Consider the following 16,422-nt stretch of genomic DNA (forward strand, 5'->3'; position numbering starts at 1 on the left):
GGAAAGGCAAATAAAAATTACAGTGAGACACCACAGTCACACACATGGTCCACAAGATGGACACACATACAGACGAACATCTGTATGTGACAGTGCCCTGCAGGGACGCAGGGAGTCTCCTGCTTTGTTGGCAAAACCTATGAGGAGGCTAATCTACCTACAGCCTAGGAGGCACGTGCCTTTGGCCCAGCACCCCCACTTCTAGGATCAATCCTGCAGACTCCACCACAGCTCTCAGGGAGATGTTACCTAACTGACATGTGCAGTTCAAACTTCATTTGAAAAACTTCGGCTTAAAGTGAGAGACTGCACACTGTTGTCTCTCAGTAAAGTGCTCCTGTCTTCCCATCAACACAGGCAGAGCCATGGGCAGGAGACTCCCCTTCCAGACCTCAAAAGTGAAGAGCAATCCCAAGTTCCTCCCCAAACAGATGTCCGGAAAGGAAATCAGTGCCCACAAAGTAATCAACTAGCTTCTGCTTCCCCTTTCTCTAAAAACATGTAGCAAAAGTGAATCTCAACTTCCAGCTGGCAGGATAATAGGTGTAATTCCCCACAAAAAAAGAAGAGGATCTTCAGGTCCTTGGAGATAAACCAGCCTCAGGTGCCGCCTCAGAGGAGAAGGTGCACGTGGCCTCTCTTTTCCTGCACAAGCCTCCAAGCGGCAAGGGCGGTGCCTGGGCATCCTACAAGGCAGCCATGGACTGGAAAACGTCTTCTGATCCTGTTGTGCCCGGCTTGACTTTGGGCCAACCTTCTGACCAGCATTGACTAACAGGATGTGCCAGGCCCTGTGAGGCCTCGCAGCTCCCTCTCTGCTGCTGGAGCCCCTACCTGGAGGACATCCCCAGCAGGCCAGAGCAGAGGCCCAGCTAACCCAGCACACCACAGGAAGTGGCGCCGTCTGCTGCTTCCAGCCACCAAGCTGTGTGGTAGTTTGTTATTATGCAGCAAGTGTGACAAACACTGAAACGGTGCCACAAGTGGGGGCTGCTATCACAAAACCTAGACACAGGGGCTAACTCTGGCACCAGGAGAAGGCGGAGGGATGGCTGCAGGGCCACACACGCGGTCACTGAACTGACAGAAAACATGCCTGATGAACCTGTGCATCTCAAGAGAGAACTTGAGGCAGAATGCAGGAAGTGCCGGGCCGGCCTGTGGCTCACTCAGGAGAGTGTGGTGCTGAGAACACCAAGGCCCCGGGTTCGGATCCTATATAGGGATAGCCGGTTAGCTCACTGGTTGAGCGTGGTGCTGACAACACCAAGCCAAGGGTTGAGATCCCCTTACCGGTCATCATTAAAAAAAAAAAAAAAAAAAAAGAATGCAGGAAGTGCCGAGTGGCTTCTTTCATGTCAGATGACTGTCCTCCTGAACAAAGAAGATACAGGGGTTCCGGTGTCACGCCATCTCATGTCTCCAGCTCCTCAGCTGGCAAAAGATTCTCAAAGTAAGAAACGGCTTCGGGTAGAGACCAAATCAAGGGTGTGACTGTGAGATCCTCTGCTGAAACCTCAGCAAGTGCTGAGGCCATGTCTGGCCAAAGGGCTCCTAACAATCTTCAGGGCCCTGCCCCAAAAGCAGAGAGGCCCATCCCAAGGACTGGTGATGTGGCTGCTAAGCAGGACTGTCCACCTGGGGCCTGTCCTATCTGGCCTACACTGAGTGTTGGTGGCAGGGTGGCAGGATGGCAGGGTGGCAGGGCAGAAGGGCGGCAAATGGCTCTCAGCTTCAGTTCTTGGGTCTTGGATCACATGATGCTACACGCACACCCAGACCTGGCCACAAGGTTTTATCACTCTTTCCATCAAGAGACAGTCTTCATTCCATCTTTGACCCTGTGCTTGGTCATGAGACGGGAGGCAAGTTTTTCTCTGGAACTCTGAGAGGACCAGGTAAAGAAGCCCAGGACGCCTAGTCAGAAGACAAGAGACCTGGCAGAGCGAAGGCACACCATCAGCTGAGGCCACCAGGACCACCAGCCTGTCGACCCCCAGACACATGACTGGGGCCATCAAGGCCATTGGCCTGTCAATGCCCAGACACGTGACTGAGCCACCTGGGCCACTGGCCTGTTGGCGCCCAGCCACGTGACTGAGGCCACCAGGACCAACTGGCCCTAGCTGTGCCATCAGCTGGCCAGGCGAGCCCAGACCAGCAGATCCAGCAGCCAACTGATGTAACTGTAAGAAATAGTAAATGTCTTCAGCTACTGAGGTTTGGAGTGGTTCCTTACACAGCAAAAGAGACGGACACGATAATAAACAAGGCAGGTGGGGAACTGACCTACTGTTTCCTCTCTACTTCCCACTTTTCTTAAAACAGAGTTAGCTTGAGTTGTAGAATGTGAGCAAACTTATCCCAGAAAAACACGCATATTTAGTGCTGCTAAAGCAAAGCTAACCCACAGCAGCCACCTTCCGCAGTAGAGACAGAAAACAAAGGCAGCCTCGTAGACACCAGATTCAGGGGATTGCGCCAGCCAATGCTCCTGTGTCTGTCACTGTCACCAGCTGGCAAGACAGCCCCCGGGGACAGCTCTGAGCTCACAACTGTGTAAGCAAATAACAGCCCAGGGAAGAAAGTTTCCGGGAGACTTTTATTACTAAAATGTCTTTGTTTTTCAGTAAAAATGTATTTAATGTTGAAACCTACACATTTAAACGGGTAACAATGGTATCCTGATGCCCGTGAGTTTTCATGTGGACCTCTGGGGGTGTGCGAGTCTGAAGTGTGGGTACCTACACAGGAGGACAGCGAAGCCAGGGAGCAGGGAAGATGACTGCTGGGGTGAGGGGATCCCACACGACGTGAAAATCGCCCTGCATTGGTTGGATTAGTAAAACATCCCTTCTGTGGGACAGACCCAGCTTCATTTAGAATTGACCCCAGGCATCAAGCAGTTGCCATAGCAACCTTGACCCTGTGAAACCCAGTGAGGTGTCTGCAGGAACCCAGCCTAGTCTCATTACGCCAATTTATGAAAAAGAGACTTTTCTAAGTGAGAGACCAAAGGGTTGTATGAGGACCAGATGTAATAGATCCTGGTTTGGACAAACTAGCTGTAAAAGTCACTTTGGTGACATGGAGAAATCTAAGTTTGAACTGAATTAGAAGAGGTGAAAATTTAACAACATGGAAAGATAAGAGATCATTACGTAAAACCAAATCAGAATAAAAGCAGCATGCATGGTATGGTATGACCTCCTGGAGGGGTGTGAGGGCTTCTGGGATGCAGAAACATCCCATTTCTTTTTTTTTTAAATGATGACCGGTAAGGGGATCTTAACCCTTGACTTGGTGTTGTCAGCACTATGCTCTCCCAAGTGAGCTAACTGGCCATCCCTATATAGGGATCCGAACCCATGGTCTTGGTGTCAGCAGCACCACACTCTCTCAAGTGAGCCATGGCCTGGCCTGAAACGTCCCATTTCAATGGCCCCTGTTCATGTCATGCTAACTCATTAAGCTGGACATGTGTTCCTCGGACACTTTTCTATCTGCACATTACATTCAGTAATAAAAAGCTTTAAAGAAGGAAGAAGTCATATATTTGTGTGTGACCAGAATACCCAGAAGGGCCTGTTCTTGGGCATGAGCAGGGCATCTCTGGGCAACAGCAGCCTGGTCTCTTTTTGTTTCTGCTCACCAGTACTTTATAATTTTCTACAATATGTATTTTGTAAAAATAAATGAGTTATTTTAATTTTTTAAAAACTTATTGTAAACTTCCCAGTAAAATGGCAAATTAAACATACACATCTAATTCTGTCCTAACCCTAACCCATTAAAACAACAAAGGGAGCAATTCTCAAAGTGCAAGCCCAGGAGCACATGAGCGGGAGACATCTCAGCAACGGGCTTTCGAAACCAGGGTAAACAGCACGCACTGCCATGGTTCTCACTGAGGAACGGAAGCTGGCCCCGGGACAAGATGACCACAGACTCCATTTATACCCCAAATCCTCAGATCCTGGGAACTGAGCACCAGCTACCTCTGCAAGCAGGAATGACAGGAACCAAAGTGAGACTCGGCTGCAAGCTAGGGAGTGAGAAGCAGTTCCATCCCCAGATGCCCTGCCCCCACCCGCAGCCCCACCTGAGAGGTAGAAGCAGGCCCCCTGCCCACAGGATCCCAGGCATAGCTGGGCACAGGCACCATCCTGAAAGGGGAGCCATGTATGGACTGAACTGTGTCACCCCCAAAGTTCATATGTTGAAGGCCTGATCTCCAATGTGACTGTATTTGGAGATAGGGCTTCAGAAGATAATTAAGGTAACACAAGGTCTTGAGGGTTGGGCCCTAATCCAATAAGAAGCAGAAGCCATCTCTCCCTGCTCTCCCTTTCTGCCACAGCAAGAAGCTGGCCATCTGGAAGCCAGAAAGAGAGCCCTCCCCAAAACTAAACCCTGCCGGACTTTGACCTTGGACTTTCCAGGCTCCAGACTGTAATAAAATAAATTTCTGCTGTTTAAGCCCCCAGTCCATGGTCCTTTGTCAGGGCAGCCGGAGTCGACTAAGACACATATTCTCTAGGGAATCTGACCGGCCCAAGAAGAAAGACCTAGAGATTATGATACTGAAGGTTCCCAGTGAAGGGCTGAATCACAACCCCCACAGCAGTGGCCCACAACATTGGCTCCAACTGGGAAGACTCCAATGCAGGGCTGACCCACCCAGGGGCTCCTTCTACCCAGCACCTGGGTGGGTGATGCAGCAGCTGGGCTCAGCAGAGACCAGAGCATCTCCAGGAGGTGTGGCGTGGGCTCCTCACAGCATCCCGGGCACCAGGAGGAAGCCGTGTGGCCCTTTCTGACCAAGTGTCACACTGTATTCCTGGCAGGCTGCCCCAAATCTAAAGGGACTTGGGCACTGCAGAGCACATGGGATGGGAGATGGTGGAAAACACCATCTGCCAACAACACATACGCAGAAAACATCTAAGATGTGCACCGAGATCCTGACAAAGACCAAAGGAGGATTTAAGTGGGAAAATCCAGTTGGAATGTCCTACTCAGAAACTCCTGTCTTTCCACAGACATGGATGGCCCTGTGCTCTGCCAAGGGAGCAAGGGGACCACACACATCGAGCCAGGAAACCACCAGCCTCTACATGTCAAGTCCAGTATCTACACCCCAAAGCAAAGGAAAGAAGGAGCCCTGAGGCCGGTCTGCCCGCGCAGCAGCTACCAGCAAACCATGCCCCTTCAGAAGAAGATGAAGCATCACCCACAGCCTGCAGCTGGGTCCTCCTGACCTGCTTCTCTTCACCCTCTCTACTCACAGAGACTCTTGAGTCCATCTTAGAATAATTATAAGTAAAGAAAACCTTGAAGCTTGCCCCTACACTTGTAATGCCAGCCGTTCCAAGCATGACCCACCCCGAGCCCCTGACGTGACCCTCAGCAGGGCCAAGGCTCAGTCCTCACCCGTGAGGGGCCAAATTGGTCGTCACCAACACAGTCTTCACCTCCTCGACACCACCGCCGTCCACTGCGGTGTCCGGAGTTGTCACGACCACCACCTCCTCCATGTGGACGCTCACATCCGGGGTCGCCATGGTGCAGCTACGGGGACACCCGGGCCAGCGGCCTCACTCCTCCAGGGTCCCAAATCCTGGATGAAACAAGCCAGAGTCCAAGGTTACCGGGTGGTCTCCACGTCTGCACAACAGAACCGTCAGCAGATGGCACCTCTGAGTGTCTCAAAGATCCCTCTAAATCCCAAACTATCCCTTTCTGACGAGAAGGGCTACTCCGGGCACTGGTTCTGAAGGTGGCACAAGCACAATCCACCTGTCCTTCCCCCTGAATGAGCCAAAGTCCCTGAGCAGAACGCACGGAGCTGCTCACTCCCTGAGGCAGCACAGCAGCAGGACAAGGGAGACAAGGACTGCAGGTACAACCTCTCTGCAGGTGAGTTTCCTGGTGCTCACTTTTTCCCCCCGTATACCCTGGTCTAAAATTGAAAGGCAGCCCAAATACCAGAACTGAGGACCAGGTGCAGATAGAAAGCACTCATGGAGAAGTGCTCTCTCTGGTCTGGGGAAAGGGAAGGGAAACCCACTCAAGACAGGGAGAGGCAGATGCTCTGGTGTTTTTAATGACCATTTCCATCTTTGCTGACTCTGCCCTCCAGCAAGCCCAAGCCCCTGCTAAAACCCTGCCATAGTGGCAATGGCCCAGCAGGCTCCTAAACTTGAGGGAGGGGATCTTCCTCCAGACCAGAGGAATGGGGGTCCTAAGAGCATAAGCAGTCCCTGTTGTTCTCTTGCACTCCGTCCTCTTCACTTGGCCCAGGGCACTCAGTCCCAAGATGTCACAGCACAGAGGGGACACAAAAGCCCCTGGTTTCCAGGAAAGGGCAAGGGAGGAGCCCTGGAGGCAGAGCACCAGGGAGACTGCAGAGAGGAGAGAGGTGCAGATGGGACCACACACAGCCATATATGAACACCGGGGTCACCCCAAGACAGCCCATGTGCAGACCTGACCCTAAAGGCAAACCAAAGATTCTGAGAGCTGACCTACAGGGTAGACCACCACTCAGGTCTCAGACTGCCCCAGACGGCACCTACAGGGCAGATCCAAAGAGCACTGCCAAGGGTGTGAAAGCTGAACTGACCACAGGAAGAAGGCTTCTAAACTGGCAACCTGAACCCAACCAGGTCACCTTCCTCCTGTAACAAAGACGTTTACATTCTCTGTGAGACTTAGACAAGACCCAGAGTCTTATTACACAGTATTCAAAGTGTCCAAAATATTTGACATGTAAAGAGCCAAGAAAGTCTGATTAATTTTCAAGGGAAAAAACAATCAATAGAAGCCCATTCCAAGAGGACCACTGGAACCAACAGAGATCTTAAGGTAGCTACTATTCCATGCTTCAAGAGTGAGGCCAGACACTCCTGAGCCAAATGGAAAGAAAGTTATAATCAAATGGACATTTGGGAATTAAAAAATATAATAACCAAAGTAAATGGTTCACTGGACGGGCTCCATGGCAGAATGATGATGACAGAGGAAGGGGCCCATGAGTTCAAAGTCCTGAACAGCAGAAAGAAGGCTGGAAAAACAAAATGAACAGAGCCCCAGGGGACGCACAACAGCACTGACAAGCTGAGCATTTGTGTTCCTAGAGTCCCAGAAGGACAGGAAGAAAATACTGAAAAAGCATCTGAAGAAATCATAGCCATACACTTCCCATTTTTCCCCCTCACTTCCCAAATTTATTGAAAGACATAAACATACACATTCAAGAAGTTTGGCAAACCTCAAACAGGATAAACTCAAATCCATGCCCAAGTTACAAACAAAGTGCTAAAACCAAAAGCAAAGTAAAAACTCTCAAAATAGTCAGATAAAAAATTCTCAGGGGCCAGGAGGCAGGGGTGACATTTTTAATGTGCCAAAAGAAAATAATTGTTAACCCAAGATTCCACAACCAGCAAAAAGACCCTATAGAAATGAAGGCAAATAAAGACATTTTCAGACAAAGGACAATTAAAAGTGCTGGTCACAAGCAGACTCGCTGTGAAAGAAACGCAAAGGGAAGGGACATTGTACCAGAGGGAGACCCAGAACTTCAGAATACAAACAAGAGCAACCAGAGTGGTCAACATCATAAACTATTCCCCTCTTGGGTTCTTTAAATATATATAACAGCTGAAAGCAAAAATCTTAACACTGCCTGATGAGGTTTTCAGTACATGTGGACATATAGCAGCTGCAACACAACAGGGTGACAGAGTCTGTGTGGTGGCATGGCTGCCACACCCATGGGAAGTGGCACAATATTGTTCTACATAGGCTGTGAAAACTTAAGTCCTTCAGTAGGTAAGTGGATAAACTGACAGCTTACATTCCAGACAATGGAAAATTATTCAGAGACAAAGTCCTGGAGGAATCTTAAATGCATATTACTAAGTGAAAGAGGTCAATCGAAAAAGGCCGCATGCTGTACGATTCACTGTATGACATTCTGGGAAAGGCACAACTATAGAGATGGTAAAAAGATCACAGGTTGCCAGCAGTTGAAAGAAGAGATGGATGAATAGGCAGAGCACAGGGGACTTTTAGGGCAGTAAAACTATGCTGTATGATACTGTAACAGTGGATACAGATACATTCGTCCAAACCCCCAGAATGTACAACACCAACAGTGAACCCTAATGCAAACTTTGGACTTTGGTGATTATGATGTGTCAATAGGGGTCATGAGTTGCAACAAACGCACACTCCTCAGGACACTGCCCATAGGGAAGGCTGGAGAAAACAGGCATGGGAACTCTGTGCACTTTCAGCTCAATTTTGCTGTGATCTACAATTTCTCTAAAAAATGAAGTATACTGATTTTTTTAAATTAGGCATATGTATTATAATGGATGAATAAAGAACATAACAGAGAGTGAAAAGACAAGCTACAGACTGGAAGAAAATACTTGCAAACCACATGTGCAACAAAGAACTTGCATCCAAGAACAACACAAAGAACAACCATAAGAAAACAAACCACCCAATTTTTAAGAGGGCCAAAAGATGTGAGTGGATGCCTCACCAAAGACGACAAAGGATGGGGACAAGCACATGAGAAGATGCTATACACCACCTAACCCACGGGGAATGCCAGCTGGAGACTCATGATGTACTACTACACATCTTTTGGTACGGCTTGTAAAAAGTCACTGCAAAAACCTGACAACACCCAGTGCTGCGAGGAGGCAGAGCGACTGGAACTGACACACACTGCTGGCAGAATGCAAAACCTGCGTCTAAGGGCCGGTCCATGGCTCACTCAGGAGAGTGTGGTGCTGATAACACCAAGGCCACGGGTTCAGATCCTACATAGGGATGGCCAGTTAGCTCATTGGCTGAGCGTGGTGCTGACAACACCAAGCCAAGGGTTAAGATCCCCTTACCGGTCATCTTAAAAAAAAAAACAACTTACAGCTACTCTGGAAAAGTTCAGTTGTTTCTTATAAAGTTAAACGTGCTCTCACAATATGACCCAGCTAAATCCCACTCCAAAACATGCACCCCAAAGAAACGAAATCCCACTCCTAAACATGCACCCCAAAGAAACAAAATCCCACTCCTAAATATGCACCCTAGAGAAATGAAAACTTACGTTTGCTTGAAAACTTGTACAAATTTTTATTCACACTTGTCAACTGGAAATAACCCAAATGCTGTTCAACAGGTGAATGAATAAACGAACCACAGTACGTCCGCAAGACAACACAATTCAGCAATAGAAAGGCACAAACCGCCAACATGCACAACCTCTTGACTCTTCAGAAAATATGCTGACTGGAAAAAGTCAATTCCAAATGTTATATACTGTAGGAGTTCACTTACATGATATATATATACACATTTTTTTTTTTTGGCTGGCCAGTACTGGCATCTGAACCCTTGACCTTGGTGTTACAACACCACACTCTAACCAGCAGAGCTAACTGGCCAGCTGTCTGATATTTTCAAAAAGACAAAACGGTAGTGAAAGGGAACACATCAGTGCATGCCAGTGGTTGGGGGAGGAGGACGTGACCATCAAAGGACAGCATAGGGGAGATTTTGAGAGAGATGGAATGTCCTGTATTCTGAATGTTGGGGAAGTTATTCAAATGCATACGTGTTATAATTTATAGAACTGTACGCCAAAAAAAAAAAAAGTCATTTTCACCATTTATAAATCTTTTAAAAAACTAAATTGGCAAAAAAAATGCTATTGCACCCTCATATATATAGTTAATTGATTTTAAGTAAGGGTACCAAGACCATTCAATGGGAAATGGGAAGTCTTTTCAAACTATGGTGCTGGGGCCGAGCCCGTGGCACACTCGGGAGAGTGCGGCGCTGGGAGCGCTGCGACGCTCCCAGCGCGGGTTCGGATCCTATATAGGAATGGCCGGTGCACTCACTGGCTGAGTCCCGGTCACGAAAAAGACCAAAAAAAAAAAAAAAAAAAAACTATGGTGCTGGACAACTAGATACCCACATGCAAAAGAATAAAGCTGAATTCTTACCTCACACCATATGCAAAAATTAACTCAGAATGGATCAAAGACCAAAACCTAAGAGCTAAAACATAAAACACTTACAAGAAAACATGGAGGAAAATCTTCATGACACTGCATTTGACAATGATTTCTTGGATATAACACCAAACGTACAGGCAACAAAAGAAAACACAGAGAAACTGGACTCGTCAAAATCAAAAACTTCTATGCATCAAAGGACACTATCAAGAGAGTGAAAGACAACCCACAGAATGAGAGAAAATATCTGCCAGTCATACATCTATCTACTAGGGGATTAATATCCAAAACAATAAAGAACTCCTACAACAACAAGAAAAACAACCCAATTTATAACATGGGCAAAGGACTCGGAATAGGCATTTCTCCAAAAAATATATGTGAATGGCCAACAGATACGTGAAAACATGTTCAGCATCACTAGTCATTAGGGAAATGCAATTTATTAGCGCCACGCTCTAACCGGCTGAGCTAACCGGCCTCTCACTTGCAATTTAAAACTACAATGAGATGCCACCTTACATCCTAGAATGTGAAAATAAGCGTTGTGGATGGAGAGATGCTGGAGCCCTCGTGCACTGTCAGTAGACAAGTAAAACGGTGCAGCTGCTACGGAACAGTCTGTTCCTCAGAAAGCTAAACACAGAGTTCTTATTTGATCCAGCAATTCCACTTCTAGGTATAGGCCCAAAATAACTGAAAGTAGGGACTAAAACAGATACTTGCTCACTAGTGTTGGTAACAGCACTGTTACCCATACGCCCATCAGCAGATGAACAGATAAATGGATATAATCTATCCATACAGTGGAATATTACTCAGCCTTAAAAAGGAATAAAATTCTGACACTGCTACAACAGGGATGAACCTTGAAAGCATTATGCTAAGTAAAAAAAGCCAGACACAAAAGGACAAATACTGTATGATTCCACTTAAATGAAGTACCCAGAATAGTCAAATCCATAGAGACAGAAAGTACACTAGAAGTTATCAGGTGCTAGGGGAAGGGGGAAGGAGAATTAGCATTTAATGGGCACAGAATTTGTTTGGCATGATAAACAACTTCTGGAAATGGATAGTGGTGATGGTTGAACAACACTATTAATATACTTAATACTACTGAATCATACACTTAAAAACGGTTAAAATGATAAAATTTATGTTAAGTATATCTTACCACAATAAAAAAACGTTTTAATGCTATCACAACAGCATGACTTATTAGGACTAGATACAGGCTAGAAAAGTAGAGAATATAAAAAATTTCTAAAAAGAAAAACTTTCAGAACTTCTTTTACATCATAGTAATTGTTAACATGTGTGTGATGTCACCTGTGTCTAGTACTGCACCAATTAGTGTACCCAAGGGCAGGAGCCAGGTCCATGGTGCCCTGGCACACACGGGTGCCCTCCACACCTGAGTGAAGCCGGAGGGAGCTCCCAGGGGACAGCGCCCACACCCCAGCCTGGCCTGGCCATTAAGCCTTCAATGCCAGAACCAGCCCAAACTGAACAACCAATCACAAAATGTGCCCTCAAGGGCTCAAGGCTTTTGCTAAGTCACTCTCAACGTACAATATCTAGCACTTGGACATTTTTAGGAATGTCTGTGAGGGGAGAGGAGCAATATGCAGGAGAACACAAGTCTTCAGACCCTCCATTCCACTTACACACCCTTCGTCCTGGTGCTCCAAGGACCTGTAGGCCCCACTTCTTCCTAATTGTGAATGGATCTCCAAACACCAAGATAAAGGGCCACAGGCAAGATAAACCAGAGAAGGGAAGTGCTATGACTTCCAGGGCCACCAATAGCAAGTGACAGTCAGTCTCTGAAGCAACCCCTGACCTAGAGATCCAAGGAGCCCAGAAATGTAGGTGATCTGAACAGGATGGAGTTGGAAGAGGAGGGGGTGGGGGTGAATACTTTCAAGGAAACGCATTCTCAAGGAAAAAAAAGAGGAAATCTTATGGAGCTGGGAGCCCCTTGCGGAAAGACCAGGTGTTCCTGGGGCCAACAGTGAGCAAGGTCTAATCCACGATGTGGTGAGAATGAGCTCTGGAGGGGAGAACTTGGGTAAGCTGAGGTAAGAAGAAAAAGCCGAGAGAACATTCCAGAGCCAAGAGAACATTCAATTAGGAAAGACACATTAATTTTACTGCAGAGAACACAATAAAAGGATAAGTGGAATACTATATCTAAACACAAGAACTAAAGATTAGATGCTAGGGACAAGAAAATACTCCCATTTTCCTGATTTAGGAGGGTATGGAAAATGAGCAATGGAAGGAAAAGGAATTATAAAAAAAAAAAGAAAGAAAAAAATCAGGAAAAAATATTCTAAAAATTCAGAATGTCCTCAAACATAAGAAACCATTTACGGGGCCGGCCCGTGGCTCACTCGGGAGAGCGCGGTGCTGATAACACCAAGGCCCCGGGTTCGGATCCCATATACGGATGGCCGGTTCGCTCACTGGCTGAGCGTGGTGCTGACAACACCAAGTCAAGGGTTAAGATCCCCTTACCGGTCATCTTTTAAAAAAAAAAAAAAAAAAAAAAAGAGAGAAACCATTTACTATCACTCTAATTTAAATCTAACAGTAGGGGGCTGGCCAGTGAGCTCAGGTGGCTACAGCGCAGCCTTACAACATCAAGGTCACGGGTTCCAAGCTTTAGACAAACATGTCCCTCTTTTTATGAGGGTAAGCCCACCAGGGGCAATGAAAGTCATACTTCAGGGGCTGGCCCGTGGCTCACTTGGGAGAGTGTGGTGCTGATAACACCAAGGCCACGGGTTCGGATCCCTATATAGGGATGGCCAGTTAGTTCACTTGGGAGAGCACAGTGCTGACAACACCAAGTCAAGGGTTAAGATCCCCTTACCAGCCATCTTTAAAAAAAAAAAAAAGTCATACTTCAACCAAAAGCTGCAAAAAGGCAGGCATCTACCCTATAACTGTCCTCACCCAAATCTTCAAAACCTTGCAGAACCTGAAGTGTAAATGCACGAAGCTGAATGCCAGCCTCTCCACGGCAGTGGCACTGAATGTTCAGGGAACACACACGAGATACTTCATGGAAAATTGTTCAAGTCTTTGATACGATTACGTCCAGACACAGACCATGCCCTACAGCGATTATGCACATTCTCTGCTGTGGGAGCCCCCCACCCACCCAAGGGGAGCCAGAGCACACTCTAGGCAGTCCCGAAGCTGAGGTCCAAACCCACTCTGATCCCAAGGCTTGGGTTCCTTACTAGTATTAATCAAACACCGAAATAATCTTGAGGTAAATATGAGAGGAAGAAAAAAATATATATATATATATTTTTGGTGGCTGGCCAGTAAGGGGACAGATTTTTTTAAAATAGCATTCTTGGGCATAAATACACAAAAACAATACTAAAAATGTTAGTGTGCTGTCCATCAGTACATCAGATTCCAAGATGTGGCTCTCCATGTCTTCTGGACAAATGGAAAATACTCTACTCTGATAAAAAGACCACTGGAAACAGCAGAGGTCACAAACCACTGGCCCAGGGTGGTTTCCATAGTGTCTGAAAAAAATTTAATTAGTTCATAAACTCAAATTTCCAGCTTCTCTTGAAAAACATCAGAAGAGGTAAGCCCTGGAGGTGTCCCCGGCAACCAGGCCGCCACATCCCGCCCAATGTTAAGCACGCGGCCCCTGTGCACGTCCCACTGTCTTCTGGCTCCGAAGACATTTGAGCAGCTTCCCTCCCCAGTACGGGTGTAAAGTGGGTTATTCAGGCCTGAGCGTGGGTTCGCCAATGTTCTAAACTCACAGAAGCACTCACATGCTTGCATCTGAACACACACCCGCCCTCAGTATGTCTCCTCAAGAAGTTTTAAGACACTGTCTATGAAGAAACGATTTCTGAACCATCAGTCAGCTTTATTTACCTTGTTCTATTTGGGCTTTACTTAATTAACTTGATTTTAACTTTAATGAAACTGATGTAAGTGCAACTGTATTTGAAGTGTTAGCAAAAAGTCAATCAACTAAATTAATGATAAAGCTAGCCCAAGTATGTCACAAGTCACTAGTGACAAAGGGCCCAAATTTCTGCAGCTCCCACCTACGGGTGCAACAGGACAGGTTTCACCAGGAGGCTAAATTAACACAGCTCCTGCCGGTGGACCCTGCAAATGGGGGTCCGCATCAACACGGTTGCCTCCGATGGGTCTGTGCTGACCTCCCATGGGTCCCTATTGATGCCTCCATGGGTCCCTATCGACGCCCCCCCCGCCGTGGGTCCCTATCCATGAGTTGCGTCCCCCCCCCCGTGGGTCCCTATCGATGCCCCCACCTGCGTGGGTCCCTATCCGTGAGTTGCGTCCCCCCGTGGGTCCCTATCGATGCCCCCACACGTGTGGGTCCCTATCCATGAATTGCGTCCCCCCGTGGGTCCCTGTCGACACCCCCCACGAGGACGCCCGCGCCCGCCCGCGGCGCCAAGATGGAGGCAGGAAGCGTCGCGGCCTTCGCGCGCCCGCCCGCCGCCCTCGCTCGCCCGCCTGACGCGGCCCGCGCCGACGCCGCCGCCGCCCTCGCGCGCCGCCGCCCCTCCCCCGCCTCCCCTCCCCCCGCCGTAACGTCCTGACGCTCCGCAGGGACCCCTGACTGGACGGCGGCGCGCGAGTGGAGCGGGCCTCGCCGCGGGGGGGCCGCGGGCGCCGCTTACCTGGGGCCGCGCCGGGCCTGCTCAGGCGCCAGGCGGGGGCGGCGGCGGCGGGGGCGGTGGGGGCGGCGGCCGCGGGCTTCGTTCCTTGTTGGGGATTCGGCGGCGGCGGCGGCGGCGCGGGCGCGCGCTTCCTAGTGACGCCGGCGGCGAGGGCGCGCACGCACGGGGCCGGGAGGGCCCGGCGACATATTTGGCGCTCAGTGGAGAGGAAGGCGGTGCCGTGAAGGAAGGCCCGGTAGGTCGCGGCGCGCGTGCGCGGACGAGCTGGCGCGGGCTTGGGCGGGGGCGCGCGGCGAGTGGCAGATAGGTTCCGCCTCACATGGTCTCGGCGTTCCTACTCCGAGCGCGACCGTCCTTTATTTTGTGCAGTGAATTTGGGAAGGGCTCTGAGGCTTGTCACTGCTGATCTGCACAGTGCCCCGCGGGCTCATCTGAGCTGTGCTGTAGCCACGAGCCACGTGGTGGCTGAAATGTACGCCAATGAAAAGCAGACACCTTCAGCCCCTCCGTTGTCACTGGGTCCCGAGAGCCTCACACAGGTAGCTTAGGGTGCTCAGAATTGCTCCTTTTTAAGGTACGAAAGGCTGGAACGTGAAGTCCTTGGATTTTGCTCTACGTAGAAAGCTAATCCTCACGGGGCAGACGTGTATTGAACTCCTTCTACCGACGGAGATGATGGTCGTGACCTTGGCCCTCCCCTCCCTGCTGGATCCCCCCTCGCCCGTGCGGTGGCTGAGACTGTCCGAGACTACAAGAAGACTGCGGGCTGTCAGGACGGTCAGTTCCCTGAGCTCTGAAATGTGGTCATCACCATTGCTCTTGCTGTTAGCAGCTGCCAGAGAGAACTAGGGAGTCGGATAAAAGGCTGCGGATCCCTGAGTGCCCCCACTCAGGGTGACAAAGTCGTCAGAAAGTAGGTAACTAAGGCTTGTTTAGGACGCAGCGGTGAACTTGTGGTCACGCTCCAGGAGGAAGGCCTCCGCAGGACATTTCCCAGAACAGAAGATTCCAAGCCTGTATTAACTTTCTGTTGCTGCCAAAAAATTACCTGAAACTCAGTGGCTTAAAAATAAAAATTTATTCTCTTACTGTTCTGTAGGTCAGAAGTCTAGCCTGTCTCACTGGGCTAAAATCCGAGTGTGGACAGAGCTGTTCCCTTCTGGAGGCTCTAGGGAGAATCCCTTTCCTGCCTTTCCAGCCTGTAGAGCTGCCCACAGCCCTTGACTCTTGGCCCCTCCCCCACCTTCAAAGCCAGCGATGGTGGGGAGTCTTTCTCACTGTTCAGTGTGACACAGTGATGGTGGGGAGTCTTTCTCACCCTGTTCAATCACGACACTCGTGATTACATTGGGCCCATCTGGATAATCTAGGATAATCTCCCTGCTTTAAAGTCGGCTGACTAGGAACCTTCATTCCATCTACCACCTTCATTCCTCTTTTCCATGTAACCAAGCACATCCACAGTTTCAATGGACTAGGACGTGGACATCTTGGGGGCACTTATTCTGCCCTTCACGATATTTATTAACTATGAAGGGAAAGATAGTAATTTTAAAGTGGAGAAACCAGGTCCACGTCACTAGTAATAACACATGCTGACATCAGGAACCCTGTGAAGTCGTCCATGAGAAGGAAGCATCATATCTCTGGTACTCTCACCAAGAATGCTTAACTCCAGT

At 48.7% G+C, this 16,422-nt stretch overlaps 1 protein-coding gene across 2 annotated transcripts in view; it reads right to left on the bottom strand.

The window, feature by feature from the left end:
* Positions 1-14,826, bottom strand: part of GMEB2 (glucocorticoid modulatory element binding protein 2) — a 29,327-nt gene extending 14,501 nt beyond the window's left edge. For both annotated transcript variants that reach the window (XM_063096869.1, XM_063096861.1), the window contains exons 1-2: positions 14,744-14,826; positions 5,434-5,620 (exon numbers count right to left, since the gene is read on the bottom strand). In XM_063096869.1, coding sequence (XP_062952939.1) covers positions 5,434-5,564 — 131 coding nt within the window. In that variant the 5' untranslated portion in view covers positions 5,565-5,620; positions 14,744-14,826. The remainder of the gene's footprint in view (positions 1-5,433; positions 5,621-14,743) is intronic.
* Positions 14,827-16,422: the final 1,596 nt, after the last annotated feature.

Source organism: Cynocephalus volans, chromosome 1, assembly GCF_027409185.1.
Source record: "Cynocephalus volans isolate mCynVol1 chromosome 1, mCynVol1.pri, whole genome shotgun sequence".
In the NCBI taxonomy this organism is placed as follows: Eukaryota; Metazoa; Chordata; class Mammalia; order Dermoptera; family Cynocephalidae; genus Cynocephalus; species Cynocephalus volans.